General features: G+C 40.5%; 1 protein-coding gene across 4 annotated transcripts; it reads left to right on the top strand.

Moving 5' to 3' along the window:
• Nucleotides 1-1,987: 1,987 nt before the first annotated feature.
• On the top strand, nucleotides 1,988-14,646 carry LOC115605691 (C-type lectin domain family 5 member A-like). 4 transcript variants are annotated; one of them, XM_030480493.1, is made up of 9 exons: nucleotides 1,988-2,159; nucleotides 3,315-3,383; nucleotides 4,850-4,942; nucleotides 8,332-8,403; nucleotides 9,137-9,208; nucleotides 9,313-9,455; nucleotides 10,052-10,161; nucleotides 10,811-10,908; nucleotides 12,550-14,646. In XM_030480493.1, exons 1-9 carry the CDS (start codon nucleotides 2,078-2,080, stop codon nucleotides 12,561-12,563), a joined length of 753 nt encoding a protein of 250 aa, XP_030336353.1. In that variant the 5' UTR covers nucleotides 1,988-2,077; the 3' UTR covers nucleotides 12,564-14,646. The 4 variants fall into 4 exon arrangements, with proteins under 4 accessions (XP_030336353.1, XP_030336355.1, XP_030336351.1 ...); XM_030480495.1 differs by lacking the exon at nucleotides 10,811-10,908; XM_030480491.1 differs by having other exon boundaries at nucleotides 10,811-14,646.
• The last annotated feature ends 8,627 nt before the right edge of the window (nucleotides 14,647-23,273 follow it).

The raw sequence follows: 23,273 nt of genomic DNA, 5'->3' as shown, positions 1-23,273 counted from the left end.
AATCAATAGTGACCTACATAAGGTCTTAAACCTCCTTTTAAAAAACAATGTTAAGCTGACATTTACATGAGTTCCATCAAGCTTTTCATTTGATAGGCAGGCCTAAAACATAGTGCTATGCTCTGACTGCCAGGCTCTAACCCACTTCATTTTGAATTACAGATGAATGAGATGCTGGTTCCAGACCTTCATGTCTTTGCCTGCTTGCTTCACACCCACTTGTCTGGCAGAGGATTGAAAGCTGCTCAATACCAGTAAGAGAAGGAAACTCACAGTATTGGTGCTCATGCTATGGGATCCCAGGGAGATGAGACCAGCAATTCCCTCTCCACTTCCCTTCCTCAGGAAGCTGTACAGAGCCATGAGGTCATGTCTCACCCTCCACTCCAAACTAGGCAAACCCAGAGTCCTTGGCTGCTCCTCACAGGACATGCCTTCCAGCCCTTCCACCAGCTTTGTTGCTCTTGACACACTACAGGACCTTCACATCCTTCTTACTTGTAGGGCCCTGGGCTGGTGTTGGCTGGAATACAGTTTATTTTCTTCATAGTAGCTAGTATGGGGCAATGTTTTGATTTGTGCTGAAAACAGTGTTGATAACACAAGGATGTTTTAGTCATTGCTGAGCAGTGCTTGCACAGTGTTGAGGCCTTTTCTGCTTCTCACCCCACCCACCAGTGAGCAGGCTGGGAGTATCAAGAAGTTGGAAGGGGACACAGCTGGGACAGCTGACCCCAGCTGACTTCCATACCATATGAAGTCATGTTCTACAATATAAAGCTGGAGAGAAGAAGAAGGAAGTGGGAGATGTTCAGAATTAGGGTGTTTTCCCAAATGACTGTTATGCATGATGGAGCCCTGCTTCCCTGAAGATGGCTGAACACCTGCCCATGATGGGAAGTAGTGAACTAATTTCTTGCTCTGCTTTGCTTGCATGCATGGCTTTTGCTTTACCTATTAAACTGTCTTTATCTCAACCCATAAGTTTTCTCACTTGTACCTTTCCGATTCTCTCCTCCACCCCACTGGAGGGCTGTGAGCAAACAACCGTGAGGAGCTTACTTGCCAGCTGGGGTTAAACCGCAAGAGGCGCAGAACTGCACACAGCAGTCAAGGTGAGGCTGTACCAATGCTCAATACAGCAGGATGATCACCTCTTTTGACTGGCTGGTTGTGTTGTGTTTCGATGCACCCCAGGATGCAGTTTGCCCTCTTGGCTGCCGGGGCACACTGCTAACTCCCTATTGATCGTGCTGTCAACCAGCAGATCAGGCTGGGGGATCAGGCTTTTCCTGGCCAATTACATCTGCCATCAGCACAAAAACTAAATCTGACATTTTCAGATTATCATTTCATAAATGATGCTACAAGGTAGGATATTCCCTACAGGATGATTCACAGCACAATGTCCACATAGCTACTATCTCCTGCTCTATGAAAGAATTAGTCATGTGGGAATTAAAAACCTGAAAGCCTACGGCTTGTCTTCTTTAGACTAACCTATTCTAGTTGCTCTCTTTGCATATTAAGCACCATTTGTCCTTCCTGAAACAGGCTGGACCAATCCCATTTTGTGAATCCCCGTTTGCCATCAGAAGCTACCTACAGAGGAGAAGAACCTCTTTCTGAGCTGCACAAACCCCATGTTTCTCAGGCCATAGTAAGTCAGCTTGATTCTGGTTTAAAAGAGCTGCAGACAAATGAAGAGCCCCAAAGTGTGGCAGGGTCCTGCTTCAGCAGCACTGAGTACATTTCTTTATGGATCAGGGGCAAATGTATCATGCTTTCAGATGTCTGCTTTTGAGACCACTGCCTTCTGGACTCTAATACTACTAAAGCCAGAAGCACTTGCCAACAAAGATGACCACATCAAGCCACAACCTCACATTTAACAGGCTACTATAAAAAGATCAATTAGAAATAAGCTTCCTTTCTTATCACGGATTTCTGCATGACTAAAAGAGGAAAGAACTTCTTCCTGAAAATTAGACGGAGGAGGAGGCTATGAGTCGTCCTCAGTTCAGAGTACCATTTTAAAATCAGCAGCGAGAGGGAAGAAGGTAAAGGGGGAACAAGAATGTCAGAAAAACTTGTTTATGCTGACTTGAACTTGACTGAATCAACCAGGCCCAAACTACAGAAGGTCACTGATGTCCAAGGTAGGTCAATTGGTCTGAACTGAGCTTTCTTTGTATTCTTCAGCCTTTTGTGGAGCACCAAAGCCTCAAAGAGGACGAAGGAAATGTGAGGCCAGTGCTGTGAAAAATGCACAGGTGGGGCGGCCATCTAGGTCTTTTATCCAAAAGAAGGGGATTGTTATAAGGTCTAATTTTAATTTGTTAAGGTACACATGTGAGGGAGAGTTTCCTATGTGATATTAAGAGTAGTTTCTATCAATCTGAGAGATTATTCCACAGTTGAATGCCAATTGGTCCTGAACCAGGCATGTTCTCAGGCACCAGATTGATTCCTGCAGCAAACTGATCAGGAGATTGAATGCCTAATGTTTCTGTTGTTTGAAGCAGTCTCGTGCACAGCCTGTTCCTGCTTGCTGAGCATGGGAGGCATTGCTCCAGGGTTTCTTTATTTCTATTGGTTTTGTCTGTACAAACTACATGTTTAATAAATCAAGCATAAAATGTTTCATTGGCAGATTTAGTTTGATTTAGTATAAATGACTTTGCAAAATTCTAACATAAAACTTATTTTTCTTTAATGCACTAAGAATTATTGCATAAAATTTTGCATTGGCTTTGCTGCATCTGCATAAAATTACATCCTAAAATAACAGACTTCGTACACTTTGTGTTTCATTTTATTCTTTCTTCATTTTTAACTTCACTATCTCTTTGACAGAAACAGTAGTTTCTATTTGTATTTCTTATCTGCAGATGTTAGAACAGTTTCCTCTTTTCACACCATCTTATCATTAACCCCTTGAAATTTAGCATGATCTGCAGCTTTCAGGTTTGCTTTGATGTTGTAGCCAATCTCACCACGTACATATGGATGTGAATAAGACAATCAGACAGCCTTAGACATTTTTCTCCACTTCCTTTTAGATTTAAAATACGTGTGCAGGTACCCATGTCTCCTCTGTTGCTGTTTGCACTGAAGATAAACCAGATCTCTTTCTGCCTATAGCAAGTCCTCTTAGCTGTGAATGCAATGGACAAAAGTACTATTCAGGCATAGTCAAACACAGTCACATAAATCAGTTGCTGTCATGTGTATAGCATTTCTCATAACTTCAGTCATTTTTGTTCTATTTAAGTTGTTCCTTAGTTTTCTCTGTTATTTTTGCCTGGTTTTAGATTCTACATATGCAGAAGTGAAAGTGCAGTCCCTAGACAGAAGCGCTGCAGCTAGCTACACATCATCTGGTGAGTTTTTAGCTGTCTACTATATTTATACAAATTTAAACACTGAGAGGAGAGGATGTTGGTCTTTATTTTCCAAAACTGCAGTGATATAAAACCTTATGGGAGACAGGAAGAAACAGTTGTCTGCTTTACATAGCCAGAGCAGGGGGCTGTTAATGTGTTATATGCAACGAAACACTTATGGGTTCACTGGTATAGGAACACATAGAAATTTTGGGCCAGACCAATAAACCACTGCAGGCATACATGAACAACTAGAGATGAGTAAGAAGAGGGTGGGCATATACAATACCTTCCTGTAATATTTTCTCATGCATGCATGTCCTCAGGGACTTCCCAAGGCAGGTGTATTTCTGTTTATGTACCCTCAGTGGATTTCTGTTCTACAAACTTGCCCAATCTCCCCTTGGTTCTACACACAGCCTTGATTTCTACAGTGTCCTTTGATGAGGGGATCCATAGTTCTTTTTTACACCACATGAAGAAACAGCTGACTTTTTCACTCTGAACTTGCCTCCTATTAGTTTCACCTGATGTTCCATGACAGATACAGTAAGAAGCCATATCCCATCCAAGGTCCCCATGACACTCAGGATTTTATATAACTCTGACATAGCTTCTTCTTGGTTATCTCTTTTCCATACTGCAGAACCCTAGCCTACACCATCATTTACTGCTTCCCTTCTCTGAATCTTTTCCCATACTGGTAGTAGAACTGCATTCACCATTGAAAATAGAGGCAAATCATGGTTTTATAAAACCATGTGTCAGACAAAACATTCCCGTTTTTTGTTCATTTGCCTTCTGAATAATTCCTAAAGGGGGAGGCACTCCTAAACTCCTAAAGAGTGTTTGTCCGAGGATATATTCAAAACCTGACTGTGCATGGCCCTGGACAACCTGCTGTAGCTGACATTGCTTGGACTAGATGATCTGAAAAGGCCTGCTTGCGCTCTATAAGACCCGGCCAGCATCCACTGAGTTGAGAGACTAATGAGTATCGCAAGGATGCCCTTGAACTAAATCCTAAGCAAAAGTCCATAAACAGTCAAAAGAAAAAGAGGAGACAATTCACTCCTCTGAAAAATTTGCTTTGTTGAGGAGTATAACATGGCAGGACCTTTATCTGGTAGGTTGATTGGGTTTTGCTTTCATAGTATTTTGAGAGGGCAGATAAGGATCCCAGTGAGCACTTAACTCCAGTACTGAGTTCAGCAGAATATATTGAAGTATTGTAAGCAATGGCAGAAGGGTTCAGGTTGAATGTCTGTAATTGATGGAAAAATATGTGTCCACAGTGTAACTATCACAAGAAGAACAAACATCTGAAGGGACACTGTCAAAGGGCTTTGCCTAACTTAAAAGAGTTCTCTCACTGTGAGCCTGGAAATGGCATCTTTGAATGAAGACAAAGGGTTCCTTTTCCAGTTGTTCCCCTAATCTTTATTTTTTTTTCTGTCTATCAGTAGGTAAAAGCTGTTGCTCCAGAACACGTGTTGCTGTATTGGTTGCTGTGATAATCCTCCTATTGGTCTTAGCAGTGTGTCTGATACTCATGTGTAAGTCCTGCTAAAAATGTAATAACTGCAATTAATTTGTGACCTTCACCCACTGACTGACATCTGAGTAATGTCATCCAAAACCAGCAGCAACAGAAGGCTAGTCTGAAGGTACAGGACAGTAGTTTTTAGTCAACCACAGCTGTAAGAGGAAATCCTTAAAAAGCCGAGTGATTTGGAAGTTTAAAATTCCAAAAGAAAAAAGCCAAAACCCAATTAAAAAACTTGATGATGTTCAAACAGTAAATAATTTATTATACAAATGTTTTGAAGAAATAAGTCACGATTAGATAATGCCTATTAGTATTATGACTGCTATTTGTGAGAATATTTCAAGGTGATGACTTTGTAACATGTCACCAAGACATCCATAACACCAAAAATCTTTAAATAGATACAAATAAAAGTTCATTTGAAAGAGGTAGCTAAGTCAGAACTGAAAAGAATTTGTTTGCACCTTACTCTAATAAAAGCCTAGTGCTAGGTCTCTGTGCATATATATCACTGAGTTCACAACAATCTTTGAACTACATAAAAAATTGGGTTTTTTTTTTTGGAAAGAAAGCATTCTTATCTCCATTAGAGAGGAAAAAAACCAAAATACCAACAAATTTTAATAGATCCACATAGTACATTCCTTTGAATATTTTCAAGAAAACATTTTTAAATTTCAGATGTGGTTGCTTATTTCTTTTCATCCTTTAAAAGTTAAGCAAGCTTAAGAGGTTTCCACAGTCAATCACATTCAAGTCCCAGAGTTTGCCACCTACTCTGGATGCACATGGAGAAACTCTTTGTGAAGACATGACAAAACCTTTGATCCATGGAAATTTAAAAATAGGGCTGGGGGAGGTAACTGTTTTTCTTTCTCAAGGCAAAAAGTAAAGATGTCTGATAGTGCTCTGACCTTTATAAAATGTAAAATAGCACAGGAAGAGCAAAATTAAAAAAAAAAAAAGGAAAAAAAACCCCAAGAAATATAACAAGGTGAAATTACCATCATTTAATAAAGCTTTTAATCAGGAGTTGAATGAGGGGTCACTAGACTTTGATTCAGGTCTGGCTGCAGTTATAGTTACTTTGTCATGTTCAGTATGGCCTCACTGAACTGAAAAAAATAATCCTAAGAAACCTGAGGTCTAAATAAAACTTGAGAAACTAAATCAAATTAGATTTAATTTCAGTAGCATATAGTTTTTACTTGTACTCCAAATAAAAACTGTTGCAATTTTGAGAGGTTTATTTCCAAGTTTTAATTTTAGATGAGTTTTCCATATGGTTTTGTTTTGCCAAATACACTGTTATTGATGAACAGCTTGTTCAAATGAACTAAACTGTCACCTCTTGATATTGCTCCATCATACAAGAGCTCTGCAGGCCAGAAGGCATTTTCCATTTCTGTTCATGAAAATGACAACAATTTTACTCAGTGGAACATGACCAGAAATTTTTGTGATTTTTATAGTAGTGTCATGTTCTTTTTTCTTGAGAGAAAATTTTTCTGCTGCTAAGTAAAAAATTGGCCCTGCAGTTCATGAGCTGGTCTTCCAACAAGACATAGTTCTGACTTTCTTTGAAATGCTCCTCCATATGACTTAAATTCTGCTGTTTTCTGAAACTAGAAGCTGATATCCAGCCTCAAGATATATGCATATAAATGCATATATGCATGAAAAACCTACACTTTCAAACATATTTTTCTGTTTTATTTTTCCTTATTGCTCTAGGGGTTCAGTAAAAAGCAAAGAAAACCTAAATGTTCCCCGTTAGTGCATGGGGAAAGCATAATAAACTTCAGTATTAAGTTGCTCCAATTAGAAAATAACGCATTGTTGCTTTGTCAGGTTTTGGTGCCTTTGAACCATTTTCAATAACGGCACTGTCTGATACAGCAGATTTCAGAGTTAAAGGTGACAGTATTCCAGGAGACAAACTTGATCCACCATTTATGTGTTGTAAATTAATTTCCATTCAGTAGGAGAATCAGTGTGATGGTGTTATTTTTCTCAATGCATACCAGTATGCATTCATTTTGATTTTTTCACAGAAATTAATGGTTTTGTATTATGTTAGGTGGTTTTAGTACCAATATTTGGTACTATTAAATGCTAAGGACTTCAGGGCACCTTTACAAGCAGTACTTCAAGCTTCCACCCACAGGATCAGGTGATATGCAAAACCCAGCTTCTTCATCTTCTAAGATGAAATGGTCCTGATATTGGCTCATATAATGTTTTTGAGAACTTTTACTGAAGAATAAATTCTGATTCTCCCCCTCTTCCAAACATGTGATTGCGTCTTCAAATTCTCACTCCCCAGCTTTGAATTCATTATTATAACCAGTGTTAATACTTTGTAAAATATAATGCATACTTTACCATGGGTATCTCTTTATACAGGTTTGGATGTAATTCTTTATACCAGAGCTTTAAGAACCTCTGTTTTCAAATGTTCAGGCGTACATTTTTCCTTGGGTTTTTTTGTTTAGTTTTGGTTTTGTTGGTTTTTTTAAATAGTGATATCTCAGATTTCACTTCTCCTACAGCAATATATTGGTAGTTAATCCCTAAAAGGAACAGAGAATATCATGCAAATTAGTATCTGCAAAATTAGACTTTTATTGATCAACTTTGATCTTTGAATTGTAAATGTAAAATCAGTATTATACATTGTCAGCATTTGGTTTTAGGTGTTACAGTGAAGCTTTTTCTCTCACAACTTCAAAAGTCTGGTTCTTGGTTGCTATAGGGAAAGAAATGTAGATTCAGAAATGTACGACTTCCTAGGCAATGTGTTTTTGAAGACCATAGTAGCTTTCACAATTCATACTCCAGCAATTTGTGAAAGAGTATTTCAACAACTGTTTTACACCAGGAGATGCCAGCTTGTTACTATCCCACTTAAAAAAAAGGCACCTAGGCTCTGTAGGGTGTTATTTAAAATGCTATTTATTAGAGTTAATAATACAAAGAAAGAGAGGACAATACAGAAAAACTTAGGTCTGATCAGATGCTAGGAAACCTGAGCAAAATTACAGAACAGAGGAATCTGGTCCAGTGGCTCTGTTTTCTGGGAAAGCAAGTAAAGTCATTTCCCCAAATAATGTTGTTATTTCATACTTCCTTCCTTCCTGTTGTCACCCACTGTCTGGCTCTAGGCTTACAGAAGGAGCTGATTATTCCTTTGTACTAAAATTGAGATTCATGTATATCACTGCTCAGTTTGGAGTCCTTGGTGGTCCTTGAAATCTTCCATTGAAGGAGGAAAAAGGTGAGGAATAGGCATTCTGTATGGAGTGATGGTGGTGGTCAAAGACGTCCAGAAGAGCCCTGACAATGTATGGCAAAATGGTCAGATATTCAAAACAGAAATTGCATTCTTATTTCCAGATCACCCAACTGCAAGCAGACCATCTGACTCAAAAACCTTCTCCACCACCTGTGAAGATGCACATGCACTAGGTAGGTAATCCTCTGCCAGTCAAAAGACAGTTTCCAGAAGTCTGTTCGATTGTCTTTTAAGGGGGTGGAGAAGGCTGGGAGAACGCATGTGTCTAGATTTTGTTTAGAAGAACAAATAAACAAAGAATTTGCAATCTCAGGAATAAACAACCTTATCATGTACACTCACAGGATAAGCTCTCAAGGCCAGAGACTTTTCATATTTTCATATTCTTTAAAAGTAGTGGTTGGTCAGCACTGCATTACTGTTTCAGAGATAAGAACTGATTACTCTTTCCTACTAGTACAGAGGAGCCCATGGCTAGGTGAACAGACACAAATATAACAATCCCTTTGGTATTCCAGCATTGTAGTGAGCATGACGGATCAATGTGCATGTACTGCTTCTCAAGTACCTCTCCATTCTTAGCATTTTAACTAAGTGCAATTCCCTTTTGCTGTTTAGGAGCTGCTGTATAACCAACAAAACTATATCAAGCAGTCCCTGTCTCCCTGAATCATATCACCCTTTCCAGGCCCCAATCTCTATTCCTCCTGGTACCCTGCCTGGCAATGAAGAGAAATGTTCTTTCTTTTAGTAGCATCATTATGGCCATATTTTGCTGCAGGCAGATAAGACTTTTGAAAACTTAAAGGTGCTTCTTGACCTGGCCATTTCTCTTTACCTCCTGAGCAAATATTTTAAAGGCTGGATAACGTTATCTGTGATTCTACTTCTATGACTTATGCCTAGGGCTGGAATTAACTACAGAGAATGGCATGGATCCCAGGTGGCCTGGTGAAAATCATAAGCAGAACCACACAGGTACTTCTCTGGCTGTAATTCACTCTCTTACCTTTCTTTGGTAGTGGGATCCTTTTGTTAGTGTGAACATGGATTTTTTTCACAGCTGTTCTTCCCTCCTGCAGGCTGCCCCAAACACTGGGAAAAAAATGGGGGAAAATGCTACTTCTTTTCTCAAATGCAGAAAGAAAACAACTGGAATGACTCCCGTAAAGAATGCACTGACATGAATGCTGACCTGGTCATCATTGACAACAAGGACGAACTGGTGAGATTAAAATTCATGGAGCTTGACCTGTAAGACAAAGGGCTGATGGGTTACACTTATGTCTTCTCATGTTAGATGTCTTCTCATGTTAGATGCCTTCTCATGTTAGATGCCTTCTCATGTTAGGTGCCTTTGCAGATCTATAATCCACTGACAGCTGTATACACCAAGCACCTCTGTGTGGTAGCAAACACCTTCACAGTAAGATGCATCTTGGTGGTTCAAGTGTTGCACCTGGGAGCTTCTCTCTGCAAGCATGCTCCCATGGGAAGAAGTAAGCTCTCTGCCTAGATGGCTTATGTTTTAAAGAGATCTAGCATACAAACCAAGGCCAAGGAGACACTTACTTGTAAGAGCCATTGCTTTGATGAAAACTGAAAAGGCTTTCCCATCACAATCAGAATAGAAAAGTATCTCCACATATCAAGTCATACCTGGCTAACTACAACATATAGTTTTAATGGTTTCACAGGTGTATTATTCTTTTTAGTCTATTCCTAAGAAGCCCCAGAAAGAGAAATGAGATTAAATAAACTGGAAAAATTCAGCATCCAAATATAATTTTAATGTATTATTATTCTTTGTTTCCTTTCTAGAATTTTCTTTATAAACGATCTAGAAGTAATTACTACTTACTTGGTCTCACATATTCTCAGAGTGAGAGGAAGTGGAAGTGGATTAACAACGTGGAACTTAGCACAGACATGTAAGCTTTTTTCAGCAAGTCACTGTCATGCAACTTCTGGAAACAGTAAAACCCAAAAACTTACAAACAAAACCAAACCAACACAGAAAAACCTCAAACAAACCCCAGACTAAACAACAGGGAGTACAAGCGAGATCAGGGACTGTAACTTGTAGCAATCTGAGTCCTTGAGGTTCAGGTGCTTCAGCACATCCCTGTGACAAGTCAAAGGGAGCCTGTAAGTCATGTGGGAGCACAGGCATGTCACATCAGGATGGCAAGAGAGGACACAGCTGTATGGCAAGAGAGGACACAGCTGTAGTTCTGGTGAGTAAGGAGGAATCTGTTTAGATAGAATTCAGTGGAGAAAGGAAGGATATACCAGGCAGGGGCAAGAAAGTGTAATGTCAGCAGCACTGAATGGAGGCTATGGAAGAAGGTAAAGGTCTCTGGATGCGAAAGTATAGCCTGTATACTTTTGTTGAGGTGCGGGGAAGAAAACTAATGAATGGGAGTGAGACTCCAGCAAGGCAGCCTCTAATCCCACTGACAATAATACAGCTTAGCAGCAAAGCCAGGTGCCACTCTGCCTTTCGTGGAACTGATACAACTGCATTGCACCCAGCTAGGTCAGGAATGCAACTAAATCTGCCTTTCTCTCCCTGTTCAGGTTTTGTATAGGAGGAGACTTTACTGACTATTTCTGCACTGTCATTGGACATGGCAAAGTAGAAACTGCACCTTGCAGTGGAGCCTTTACAACACAAAGTATGTGTGAAAAAGCTGCAGATATTTCAGAAAGGCAGAAGGAGAGCTAAAAACAAGATGTCCGAGCAGCAATGTGATCCCCAGCTTCCTGTAGGAACGGCAAATGGGATTTGTCTCATTTATCTCTAGCTGTCTAAATATCTAGTCAAAGGGACTCTTACAGGACCCTTCTAGACACCTTGCAAAGCTTAGCATATTCTTTCCCAAGATGTGTGTCTGAGACTGGATGGGTTCCCCTCTAGAAGGGCATTTTCACACATCAGGAGCCTGAGTAACTTGCTCATACCAGATGCCCAAGTTTCACACAGCCACTGTTATATGATATGAGTCCAGCCTTAGCGATAGGTGTGATTACAGACAGATTCTGTCTCTTATACACACATGCATATGCACCCATACATTCAGAGCCCTGCTTGTGCATGAGGAGACACATCAAAACCTTGCCACGCACTGGTCTTCCGTGCAGCCACAAGTGAAGGTTAGCACATATATGTACTTTGGATCCTGTAGAAAAGGGCAAACACACTCATTGCCATGTGTCATAGATATAATTGACAGCACAAATCAAATGTGTGTGTGTATAAACCTTATTCTGTAAAAGACTGTCTTTGTTAAAAAACACACTGGATACCAAACCCTGTAGGGCTAAAATGTGATTCACCAAAACATCCAGAAATGAACCTACACCACAGCTCTGTGCATAAAAAAACCACCAGCCCTGTGCAGGTGAGGGAAAGGATATCAGGTTTAAAATTAGCCCAGCTGGGGAAGGGCACAGGATGAAGAGCATTAGAAACCACCAAAGCCTGAAAAACACAATAATAGCTCAATTGGACAGAAAATACTCAAATCAAAAAACAGTTATCTGTGAAGAAGCTGATGAGAAGTATGAGAGTGACCTACAGAGAATGATAACACATTTGGATTATCCTGTTTTTCTTGGATAATGATCAAAAGAGAAAATTATGCATGAAGGTTCTTCCTGCACAGAGAAGTTAGAGCCAACAGCAGAAACAGGTGGTGCCAGTAGAACAGAGATGTGATCAGCAAATGGTGAATATTTCCAAAGCTCTTCCACTGTGCCTCAGCAGCTCTTGGGACCCTGGGGCTTTTGTGACTCCAAGGATTATCATTCTTAATGTCTCCATTAAGGCAGAATCATTCCTACTTCAAATGGTGCCATTCATGGCTCTCTCCATCTGCAGGATGGAGAAAGACCTGTGAATTCCTTGATGAAGTGGCAGTGATGTCATGCTTTCTCATTGGGGAAAAAAAGAGTTTTTGCTTAATCAAAGAATTTATAATCAGAACGTTCTGGCCAAGGATAGTGAAAATGGGATCATACGGGAAAAGCTCTCTCATTCTGACTTCAGTTTGATGCTCCTCAGACAAGCAATACTCCTCACTGTCCTCATTCATCAAGACTCTTATGAAACACGTTTGTAATTCCCCCCAAAGAACAAAGTAAGATTGTGTAGCTGTAACAGAACAATCTCAATGGCAGAAACCAGAATCTAAACTATTATTTCAGAAGGAAGCTGTGCTGGAAGGGCTATTTGTTTGTAGTCAGTATATTGGAGGGGGTGGGAGAGTGCTCTATATTGTGTTACAGAAGGCTGCCCTTTTATTTTCATATTCCAGCCGCTGCCCTTTGATCAGGTGAGCTCTACTGAAGGTGAGGTCAGGGAAACACCTCTTTCCTGTGAGCCACTGGACCTAGAAGGAGTTTGGAGTCTTCAGCAAGCAGCAGATCTAAGCAGCTGTGAGTCAGAGGTGACAGAAAGGGGGAAGCTGAAGCTGCCCTAGGGCCACTGTGGAAGTACGTGAAGCCCATCAAACCCAGAAAGGCACAGGAAGTCACAGGACTCAAAAGCAAATGCTGCTTACAAGGAAATCTCTAGCAAGGGAGGAAGTTTGATCGAAAGTGGCTTATTTACTCTGCCTCTGTGCTTTCTTTGTTCACAAAGTTATCTTTTCCTGATTTTGTTATCTTAGTTTTTAAACAAAACTTAAGTTGACAGTTTGGGATTCTTTTCTTATCTTCTGGCGTGCCCACTGCAAGCAAAAGGTGAAACATTTCATACTAACTCTGACTTGGTCAAAGTTTCATCCTGATGCCAAGGACAAGCAATCCTAAACCTATCCAAACCTAACCTCTCAGAGCTCCTGTGGCTGGTGCCTGCAAAGAATTACAAGGCTGGTTTAATTATTTATGCAGTTGACACTGCAATAGGTTGACACTCATTTGGATAGTCAGCCAACAGTGTCAGCACCATTGGGCACATTCTAGACATCTGCAGGCTCCCTTAGTGACCATTATCAAGAAGAACCTGGGACTGAGAGATACCTCCAAGAAGTCTTCCTAAGGGCTCATCCTGTTTTCACAGACCTATATGCCAGTGTGTTTCAAGCAAAATGTTACTGGGGCCTCACTTCTCTAGTCGGTAAGAATTGACACCTCCACTTTTACCTGTGGTGTGGCTGACATAAATACCATTATTTCCATGCAATTCTCCCCCTGCACAGTTTGATTTTAGTTAACTGGAATGATCTCTTCATGAAAGTAACAACAAACAGAGCTAAGTGGCTGAGTACATGCTTAAGAGAAAATATGCGTGTGCATATATGCTTACACATAGACACAAACATACACATTAACCCTCTGAAAAGCTTTCTTAGTTAAAACTGTTTGCTGACTAAGCTCTGCCCACGTGCCATTTTAAGGAGGTGCCATTCTGAAAAGAAGAAAAACCCAATATTTCATTTTCTGCTGGATCAACTACTAGATGAGGAGGAGGACCATGTGAGGAGAGAAGGATCACTTCCAGCATAGGAAACACAGGTTTCATTTATACAGGGTTGTTTTGCTTCATTGTTTTTTGTTTGGGGCTTGGATGCTTTTTGGGGATTGAGGTTTTTTGTGGGGTTTTGGGGGTTTTTGTTGGGTTTTGTTTTCCTAGTCCTGGTAACTTATGCTTGAGCATGTTAAGTGCGTATCAAATCTTTGGAGATGAAGTTACCAGACTCTACTGAGCCTCTATAACAAGCACGTACAAACAGATATAGAGAGGCTGTATTTAGAGAAAAGGGTAATTTCCCTTTTAAATTTCTAATGTCCACTGGTGAAGGTGTTATAAAGTTTCAGTGAAGTGGCTGTATAAGTGCTTTTAACACAACTAACAATGTGCTTTTTTCCTTATTTCAGCATTAGAAATAACAGAATTAATGAACTGGGACTTAAACTATAGGTTTCACTGTTTGCTCCATCTGTAAAAAAAAAAAAGAAAAAACCTCAAATGTTTCTAAAAATGCCTTTTGATATTGGCTTGCTTTTAAAAGGCCAGTTTTGCTCTCTCACCCACAACTTTCTTTGTTAAGAAAGGGACCCTTCTATGCTTTGCAACAGAAATGCTTGGCATAGGCCTGACTGACAGGAGCTTCCTACAAACCTCCCTGCTCCTCCTGGTCCTAGACTAGAGTCTGAGTGCAAGTGAGCAGTACAAAGGCTTCCTACAATTAAGCCAGCGCTTAAACTCTATGTTGCAATTAGTATAACTATTTTGTCTAGGTGTCACATTTTCTTGATGCAGATTGGTCAGTTATTACTCTCTCATGTAGATCTGATATAAGGTAGTTTGTAGTTGCAAAGCATATTCTTTTCCCTTCATGAATTGAACAGCAGTGTGATTGTACAGTAGCTATGCCCAAGCGATTAAAGTTTTCAAGCTTTCAGCATTATGAAGACCTAAAAATGTGTGAACCTTATTTCTTTAGGATTCATCTCTAAAACAAAAAAAGAAGCTAGACTTTACTTGGCTTCCAGACTTTGTGGGTGTTTATAGACATGTATTTAACTTTTCAGAGAACTAGACAATTGTAGAATCATAGAATCATAGAATCACAGAATCGTTAGGGTTGGAAAGGATCTTAAGATCATCTAGTTCCAACCCCTCTGCCATGGGCAGGGACACCTCGCACTAAACCATGTCGCCCAAGGCTCTGTCCAACCTGGCCTTGAACACTGCCAAGGATGGAGCATTCACAACTTCCTTGGGCAACCCATTCCAGTGCCTCACCACCCTCACAGTAAAGAACTTCTTCCTTATATGTAATCTAAACTTCCCCTGTTCAAGTTTGAAGCCATTCCCCCCTGTCCTACCACTACAGTCCCTAATGAACAGTCCCTCCCCAGCATCCTTATAGACCCCCTTCAGATACTGGAAAGCTGCTATGGGGTCTCCACGCAACCCCAGAGTATGAAGAAATAAAACCAACATATTTGGAGTACCATGGTTTCGGAAACCTATTTTTGTTTTCATTTTTGAATCTGGGAAATCAGCATGGTTTGCTGGAAGAAGTAGCCTTATGGCAAGAAAACCTCAATGAAGTCACCAAAGGGAAATTTTGCTGGACATTAAGGCAGTTAGTTAGATGCTGATCAGAAACTAAAACACTGAAAGGTAAGTTTCACTTCTAATGATGCCAAGGTGCTAGATTTATCTGCTAGAGACTGTGGACATGTTCAAAACTACCCAAGGCAATTTCCTCTGAAGGGAACTGCAGTACAGTTTTAAGGTATGAGGTTTTAAAAAAATGAGTTCTAAAGGACACTAACTCAGACAAAAGATTTAGATTGTGGTAGAAAATTACAGGAAAGCAGCATTTCACATTTTCAAATAGAAAAGGAAACAACACAGCAACAAAGTGTGACAAATGCTCAGCTTTCAAGCTGAGTTCCATGGGCCTTTTTTAAACATATGAAGATATTCTGCAAGAAGTTAGTGGAAAGGAGTGTAAATTGTAAAATATTATCCAAAGGGAGAATTATGAGGGCTGAGACAAAATTTGAAGATCAACCAACCAGACACATGAGAGAAAAAAGTAGTATTTCACCATGTAGGAATCGTCTGAGAGAATAAAGTGAATTTGCAGAACGGATTAATTGTAATTTTTAAGAAAAATATGGGATTTTCTGAGAAAGAAGTTTCTCTACATGGGGCTTCAACACAACTTTCAGTTTCTGTAATTAAGATACAAACAGAAAATTACATATAAGGAAACTTAGTACTGGAATAAACAATAACACAGGACCCATGTCATGTTCTTACTGTAATTAAGGAATTAATTAGGAATTAATTTTTATGACCGATAATAGCATAGGTTACTTTAAAATCTCTCCTTCCAAAGCACTTTGGCTGCATGCGAACTATGTAACCAGAGCAACCCTTGGTACATGCTAGTCACCAGATCATATTCAGCTTTTTGTTGGAGAGTGCAAGTGTTTCAGGCTAAATTTGAGCAAAAGGAAGTGTAACAACTCAACAGCACTGAATTTTAAAGCAGCCTGCAAGCAAGACAATACCCGGAAAGATTTTGCTGCTATTCTTATCTCTGTCCTTCTTATATTCTGCTTTGTCCAATCCCTTTTACAGTCCAAAGCTTTCCTCAAACGCAGCTCAAAATGCTAGTACTGAGCTGCCACAGCCACAGATCAGGACCTAGTTTAGCAGGTTCAAGTATGTAATCGAAAGATGCTTCCTCTGCAAGGCAAACACAAGACAAGAAACAACTGATGGAGGGAACGAAGAAATTGATGTGATTCTGTGACTGCACCATTGGCCAAGGAATGGCTCACCTGTTACCTGGACCATTGATAGAGGTACCCTCCACCCTCTGCATGTGTGTGTTATCATTTGCATCCTAACTGCATATCTGGTTATATCAAGGGAAGGAGATTGTTGGACAGTGCAAATTTCTGCTTTGGAAAAGAAAGAAGCACTCTTTTCCATCATTATAGGAAACAACAGATATGAGCAGTGTTCAACCAATGAAGCCTCATCATGGAGACTCTTGCTAGTATTACCTTCTAGATGTGTAAGGTATTAAGTGACATCAGAGACGCACAGCTAAGAAAGCAATGGCCATGTTGATAGATAAATTAACAGATGGCTAATATTGCCATTCTTCCAGCATATGAATGGAAGATACCTTGACATGCTACTTCCTCACAGCTTTCTTAGACGAACAGAATATCACTGAGAGCGAGTAAAGGAAAAATCTCATTAGAATAAGCTTGTCCCTGGCAAATAAACAGAGGAAATAAGAAACATCTCATAGAAATCAGTTACTCAGAAATAATTTACAATGTTTTTGCATATTCCAGAGAAGGCTGTGGGCCTTGAAAAGCATATATCTGTATTAAAATGATGGCGAAGTTAAAAGTCTCAGGAGGATTTCACATCCATTATACAACATAGAGCATGACTAGTAGAACAATTATCATTCATTTTCAGTGACATTTTTAAAAGCAGCCGGACACAAGACAATAAGGATGAAGGTTCTGACTTCTTTTTCTCCTCTCTTTCTTATTTAAATTTGAAAGTCTGAAAGCAACAATTTCAGCTATGCTGTAATTTTAGATGCTCTGAATGATCTGTCTTGCGCTGTCCCATCCTGTTAGATTGCAAAAGTATACTCAACTTCCATATTGGACAAGATTCTGGGATTAGAGACACTGCCAGACCTGAAAACTAGCCACAGGGACAGGTGACCTATAGAGAAGCATGTTCCTACAGGTTAATAAGAACATGGACATCATCACTATTTAATGGTTTACCAATTCCTTGGAAATAGATCTGACTTTGGTAGATGCAACTGCACTGATTTTTGCAGTGAAATGTAGAAATTCCGTATTTCCATTGTTATCTATCACAGACAATGGAGATTTGTGTAATTAAGCTCAGTGATACAAGCAGTGCAGTGCACGACTGTCTCTCGAACAGTTTCTTCCTGTCTTAGTGTATTCTAGATGAAGCTTTTCAGAAATCCATCCTAAAATAAACCACTTTGTATGACGATGTAAGTTGAGATCTTGTTGACGGAGAGCATCAGAAATGAGAAAGTGTAGATGACGCTTGAAGAGTAGAGACTCTTTATAAGCCAGATAGCTTTACCATACACATATCACATTCAGGATTCTCACTGAATTTCATCTTGAGAGAGCTATCTCTTACAGCATTTTGTTACTTTAGCTGATGCATAATAGTTCAGGATTCCTGCTTGAAATTTACAATTTGCTTTTGACCATAACATAAGGGTAATATCATTTAAGACCAGTGTACCATTTTTCTTCTAGATCATTTGATTTGTACTGTATCTTTCATTGCATCTTAGTGCATTAGGTTTAATTCCTTTTATTTACACCACAAACTCCTATAAACATACCTTGAAATCCTCATTCTTCTTTCCTTCTGTTGCATTGCAAAATTCAAGTTGTGCAACTGAGAGGTAAACATCATGTCTGGGTGACAACGGATAATTCTACATACGTTATGTTAACAAAAAAGAAATCAGCATCAAGAAATGTATATGGAAAGGATAACGAATGGGAATCTGAGGTATTTAAAAAACATTTTTTAATGGAGTTGGCAAATACAGTGTCTGTTTTTTATCCATTGGACCTGCTGATGTAGCAGCGTATTTTCCAGTACTGCCCTCTGAAAATACTGAAGTGAGACAACATCACTGAAAAAAAATACCAACTTCAACAGCAGGCAGCTCCTGCAGGATATCCCAGTGAAATTCCAGAGCAGCAAGAAAGGGAAGACAATAAGAGAAGCAAAATTGAAAAAACTCATGGCTTGAGATGAAGCCAATTTTATACGTGAAGACAACAGAAAAAACCAAGTGATGCAAAAGCAGCCACTCACCACCTCCCACAAGCAAACTTATGCCCAGTTAGTCTCTGAGCAACAACCACCTTGAAAGCCAACCATCCTCCCCCAGCTTCTTCTTTTATTGCTGAGTAAGACATTATACAGGATGAAAAAAGCCTTTGATTAGTTTGGGTCAGCTGTGCTGGCTGTGTCTCCTCCCACTTTCTTGCCCACTCGTGGTAGGTGGAGGCAGGGCACAGAGTAGGAAAAAGAGAAAGCCTTGATTCTGTGCAAGCACTGTTCAGCAACAGACAAATATTGGTGTGTTACCAACACTGGTTTAGCCACAAATCCGAAACTCTGCATCATACAGGCTGCTATAAAGAAAGTTAACTCCATCCCAGCCATGCCCAGTACAATCTCTACCCCTTATTCTATATCATTTGCATCATGCTCATAACCTCTCATCAACACCCATCCTTTGACATACACATAGATGTCATTCCCTTATGTCTACAGGGGACTACCAAATGTTGATTCTGATATACGTTAAAATATCCATTAAAATCTGTTCAGTTAATTTAGTCTGTGACTCCACTATTACAGTGGTCAGTCAGGACAAGAGGGGTGGTATGTCATCATGGATTGTTGGGTGCTAACACCAGTCTTGGCAGGGTTATAGCTGCACTTGCCCTGTTTCTTGTGAGGCTCTTATCCTCCACTGGCTCAGGTGGTTCCTGCTGTAGTACTTGATATTACATACAACTCCAATCCTGACTTATTTTCCCCCTAGGTTAATTCTCCTTAAGGTGCATGCCTGTTTTCCCCATCCTCCCACATTACCCTCTAAGTGCACCCACATCCTTGAGTGAAAGCAATCCCACAAATGGATTTATCTGTTCCCAAGGGAGGAGCAACCCTCACTGTCTTTCCCAGGCAGTTCCCTTACATCTACTAGGGTAACCTTACTTCCTCCTACAGTGTGTAAAGCCTTTGCCTGGGAAGGAACAGGTCAGTTAGCAGAACCACTGGTGTTAACCAGTCAAGTGGCTTCTGCTAAATTTGAATCCCAGTGTTTCCATGTCCCAGCACTTATCATCCTCAGGATAGTCTTTAGCGGTTCACTGTATTGCTCAATCTTTCCAGAGGTGGTGGGTGACAGGGGATGTGATACACACAATGAATGCCATGTTCCTTGGCCCTGGTTGACTATGGAATTGTTTTGAAAACAGGTCCTGTTGCCTGACTCAATTCTGGGGTACCATGTTTCTAAACATCCTGCTTTTCAAGGCCAAGGATACTGTTTTGGACAGAGCCACGGGTTACAGGGTATGTTGCCAACCACCTGATAGTCATCTCCACCATGACAAGCACATAACACTTGTCTTGGCAGGTTCATGGCAGCAATTCCAGTTGAGAACATGCTTGTTAGTGCAGACGGGCGGCTTCAGTAGTCTGCTATTACCAAAGAAGCAAATGACAACAGAATTTCATAGCAAGCACCTGAACCTTTCCAGTTCCTCGTTGCCTGTACTGTTCTTATCATCTGTGAAGTTGAAGGTCCCTGGGAAGTGTGTATCTTTGGAACTGAATAAAAGGCTGGCCACCGATACCTAGAAGATAATACAAGCCTGGCCACCAACAATAATATCTATAAAAACACTCAGATATTAGCAGATGTTTTCAGGGCATTTACCTTTCCTATCTAAGAGAAGTTAGTGGCTGCCCACAGTGTCACAGTGAGCTTGGGAAGAGCTATTGCTCTGCCCTAGGCAGGTGATGCATAGTGCTCATCATATTCCCCCTGTGACTGTCCCAGCCACATGCCACTAGGGCGTGGGCAGGCCACCTCAGCTGTGCCCACACTGGATGACCCCTCAAATTCATTTTGTAAATTCCAACCACTGACACTAGCACACATCCTTGGTCTGATTTGTGCATGGTGCCTGTGCACCCACAGCCACTGCTTCCCTCCAGTGTGGGTTTCTGTGTGGGACCTCAGCTCACATCAGGGGTTTGAAAAGAGGTACCTCTGGGCTACTCACAGCTCTGTGTGAATCACTGCCTCCCAGCTCCTGTGGAGGGGTAGTCCCATGCAAATGGACTCATCCATCACAGTTACTCTCTTTGCTTCAAAAGGCGCCTTCTAGCCTAGGATATAATTTCCAACCATTTCTTGTTTTTCATCCTGCCACAGAAGCAAGTAGGCAGTTTCCTTCCACATACCTCTGCCCCCACAGTCTCATCTAACAGAGAAAGAGGAAGCCCCCCTGCATAAATTGCATAATTCAGTTTCAGCTGTGAAACTGAATTATGCAAGATAGAATGAAAATCTTCTCATCCAAAATTAACAACTCTTTGCAACAAATGCTTCTCTCTGCAGTTGCATTGCCCCCTCTTCTGGTGTCATTTATTTGGCAAGAGACCTTCTTCCCAGCTAGATGTCCACAACACCTGCCTTGTGAGAAGTGCAGTGAAGGAGGAGGGCCAAGGTCACACAGTGTTCTTGTCCAGCAGGAGTCACTGCTGTGACTTTTAAATGAGGTGTCTTCTAAAATAATTGCTATAAAAAGGATGGATGTCAGTGTTTATTAATGAATTGATTTCTTGATACATTCCCAGAACTCCTTATATGAGTAATATAGTGACTCAGTAATGTAGAAGTTCACAGACAAGAAGAATGTGTATATATATGTACACATCAGCATTTAATACTAGGGCAGTGCTCAGGTCCTCTTCTCTGCAGTACACCAGAGACATAGATATGGAAAACATTTTACTCCCTGTATTGGATATGTTTTATAAACTCAAGTGCATCATATTTATTTGCGCGTAGGCAGGACTGCAGAGGCTGCTTTGAGTCCTCTATTTTACATTTGTACATGCAGTATCTGGTATGACAGGAGCTAAACAATAAGTAATTACTGGAAAAAAAACCCATATAGGTACATCAGTAGATAAGAAAGGAGTCTTGCACCAGCTCTGTGTGCATAATAATCAGTCAAGGAAACACCACATACCTGTTCAAACTGCTTGTGCCCACTGATTTGGGATATTTCAAATATCTTACAAGCAATCTACAAATAAGATCTTCTCCACATAGCACATCTACATGCGGCTGAGTGATGCCAGCATTTCAGCAAATCTCTCAGCAGCCACTATTGCACATTCCAGTCACATTCAACCATTTGTGGTGCTGGGACCCAGCAATTTTGGTCTGGAAAGTCACACAACCTGTGGTGCCCAATGGTAGCAACATGTCAGTGCAACTGTCCCAGGTTTCTTTCCCTGCCACAGTAAGTCAGGCCTCTTGCAGAACATCCCTTCCCTTTTCCTGTAACTGTATGTACCCAACAACTACCATCTGAAAATAACCAATGACCCACTGCAGTTTAGAAGGTCACTGAGGTGCAGAAGAGAGAAGGAGCATCTTGAGATAGCCAGAAATCAGCCTTGTAAAATGTTCTGTGTGGACTAAAAATGTTGTCCTTTAAAAGGACAAGCCAGGGATTCATCCTTCAGACAGACCACTGCTGTTCTCTAGCTGTTCCCACTGGTACTCTCCAAGCCAGAATGTAAGGGGCACACCGTCAGTGGCATTCATCTAAAGATGCTGCTGACCAGAAAGGATGAATTTCCAGAATCCATCTTAGTCTCCAGTGATTCCACTGCTGCTCAGCTCTGCCCACTTGCTGCCTTTCTTACTACTACCCTTCTGTTTTGGTTTGGTTTGGCTCGGTTTGGTTCGACTTTTGGTTTGGTTTGGTTTGGTTTTGGTTTGGTTTGATTTTTGGTTTGGTTTGGCTTTTGGTTTGGTTTGGCTTGGTTTAGTTTGGTTTCGTTTGGTTTAGTTTGGTTTGGTTTTCTTATCCCGCACTCATATACACCAAGGCAATTTCTTATGGACTATTGTCAAGACTAGGCTTGTCCTATCTGTTTTGTACAAACTACAGTGAAGATTAATTAAAGGGGATGTAGTAAAGAACATGCTGTGCTCAAGCAACAGTAAAACACTTAGCCTTCTTTTCTTAACGTCCCTGCAAATAACCCTAGAATGGAGGGTAAAGAAAGTTCTTTAGTGGGCATTTTCCCCTATAAGCCTTTAGTGACCCCTCTGCTGTATGTCTGACTTCCGACCACTTTGTATTTTACACTGTTTTCCCCTAAATTTTCTTTGTGGGTGGCTCCTCAGGGCTGCGTGTAAGTGTAACTGCTTCAGTAGATAAAGAAAGGAATTTTTTCCCTTTGATATTTAGACCATAAACATTTGGGCTGCAGACCCTTTAGTCTTGAATTTCTCTGAGGTTCAAGTGAAAAAAATTTATATGGTTCTAAATGATAAATGTAACAAAAGAAGAAAAGGACTTTGCTGCCAGATGGACAGTTCAGTGATGATGTACTGCCAATGTAGATCTGCTGTCAAAACAGCAAGCAGGCTTATAGGACACATAAAGAATATGGTGAAGGATAGTGCTGACAATATTACAGTGCTCATAGAAATCAATGACATCTTGGTTTCCTCTTTAGCATGTACTCGTCACACATGAGGTGGTCTGATATCTTCTGCAGACCCATCACCCCATGCAGATCTTTTACTGCGTTTCTCATGCAACATCCTTCCCTTGCTTTGGACCACCAGGGAGGACAGCACTTCTTGCTACAGTACCTTCAGCACTACAGCGGGCAATGCTGGGAAGAAAAGCTGTTAAA

This window comes from Strigops habroptila, chromosome 3, assembly GCF_004027225.2.
Source record: "Strigops habroptila isolate Jane chromosome 3, bStrHab1.2.pri, whole genome shotgun sequence".
Classification (NCBI taxonomy): Eukaryota; Metazoa; Chordata; class Aves; order Psittaciformes; family Psittacidae; genus Strigops; species Strigops habroptila.
The sequence above is the reverse complement of the archived record's forward strand: the minus strand, read 5'-3'. Positions and strand labels throughout refer to the sequence as shown.

What these genes read in the sequence shown, in the direction of transcription:
- LOC115605691 (XM_030480491.1), top strand. Translation starts at nt 2,078, where the DNA reads ATGTCAGAAAAACTTGTTTATGCTGACTTGAACTTGACTGAATCAACC. An exon ending in AGCTAGCTACACATCATCTG is followed by an intron (nt 3,384 to 4,849) that starts GTGAGTTTTTAG and finishes TCTGTCTATCAG; the next exon opens with TAGGTAAAAGCTGTTGCTCC. An exon ending in TTGACAACAAGGACGAACTG is followed by an intron (nt 9,456 to 10,051) that starts GTGAGATTAAAA and finishes TTTCCTTTCTAG; the next exon opens with AATTTTCTTTATAAACGATC.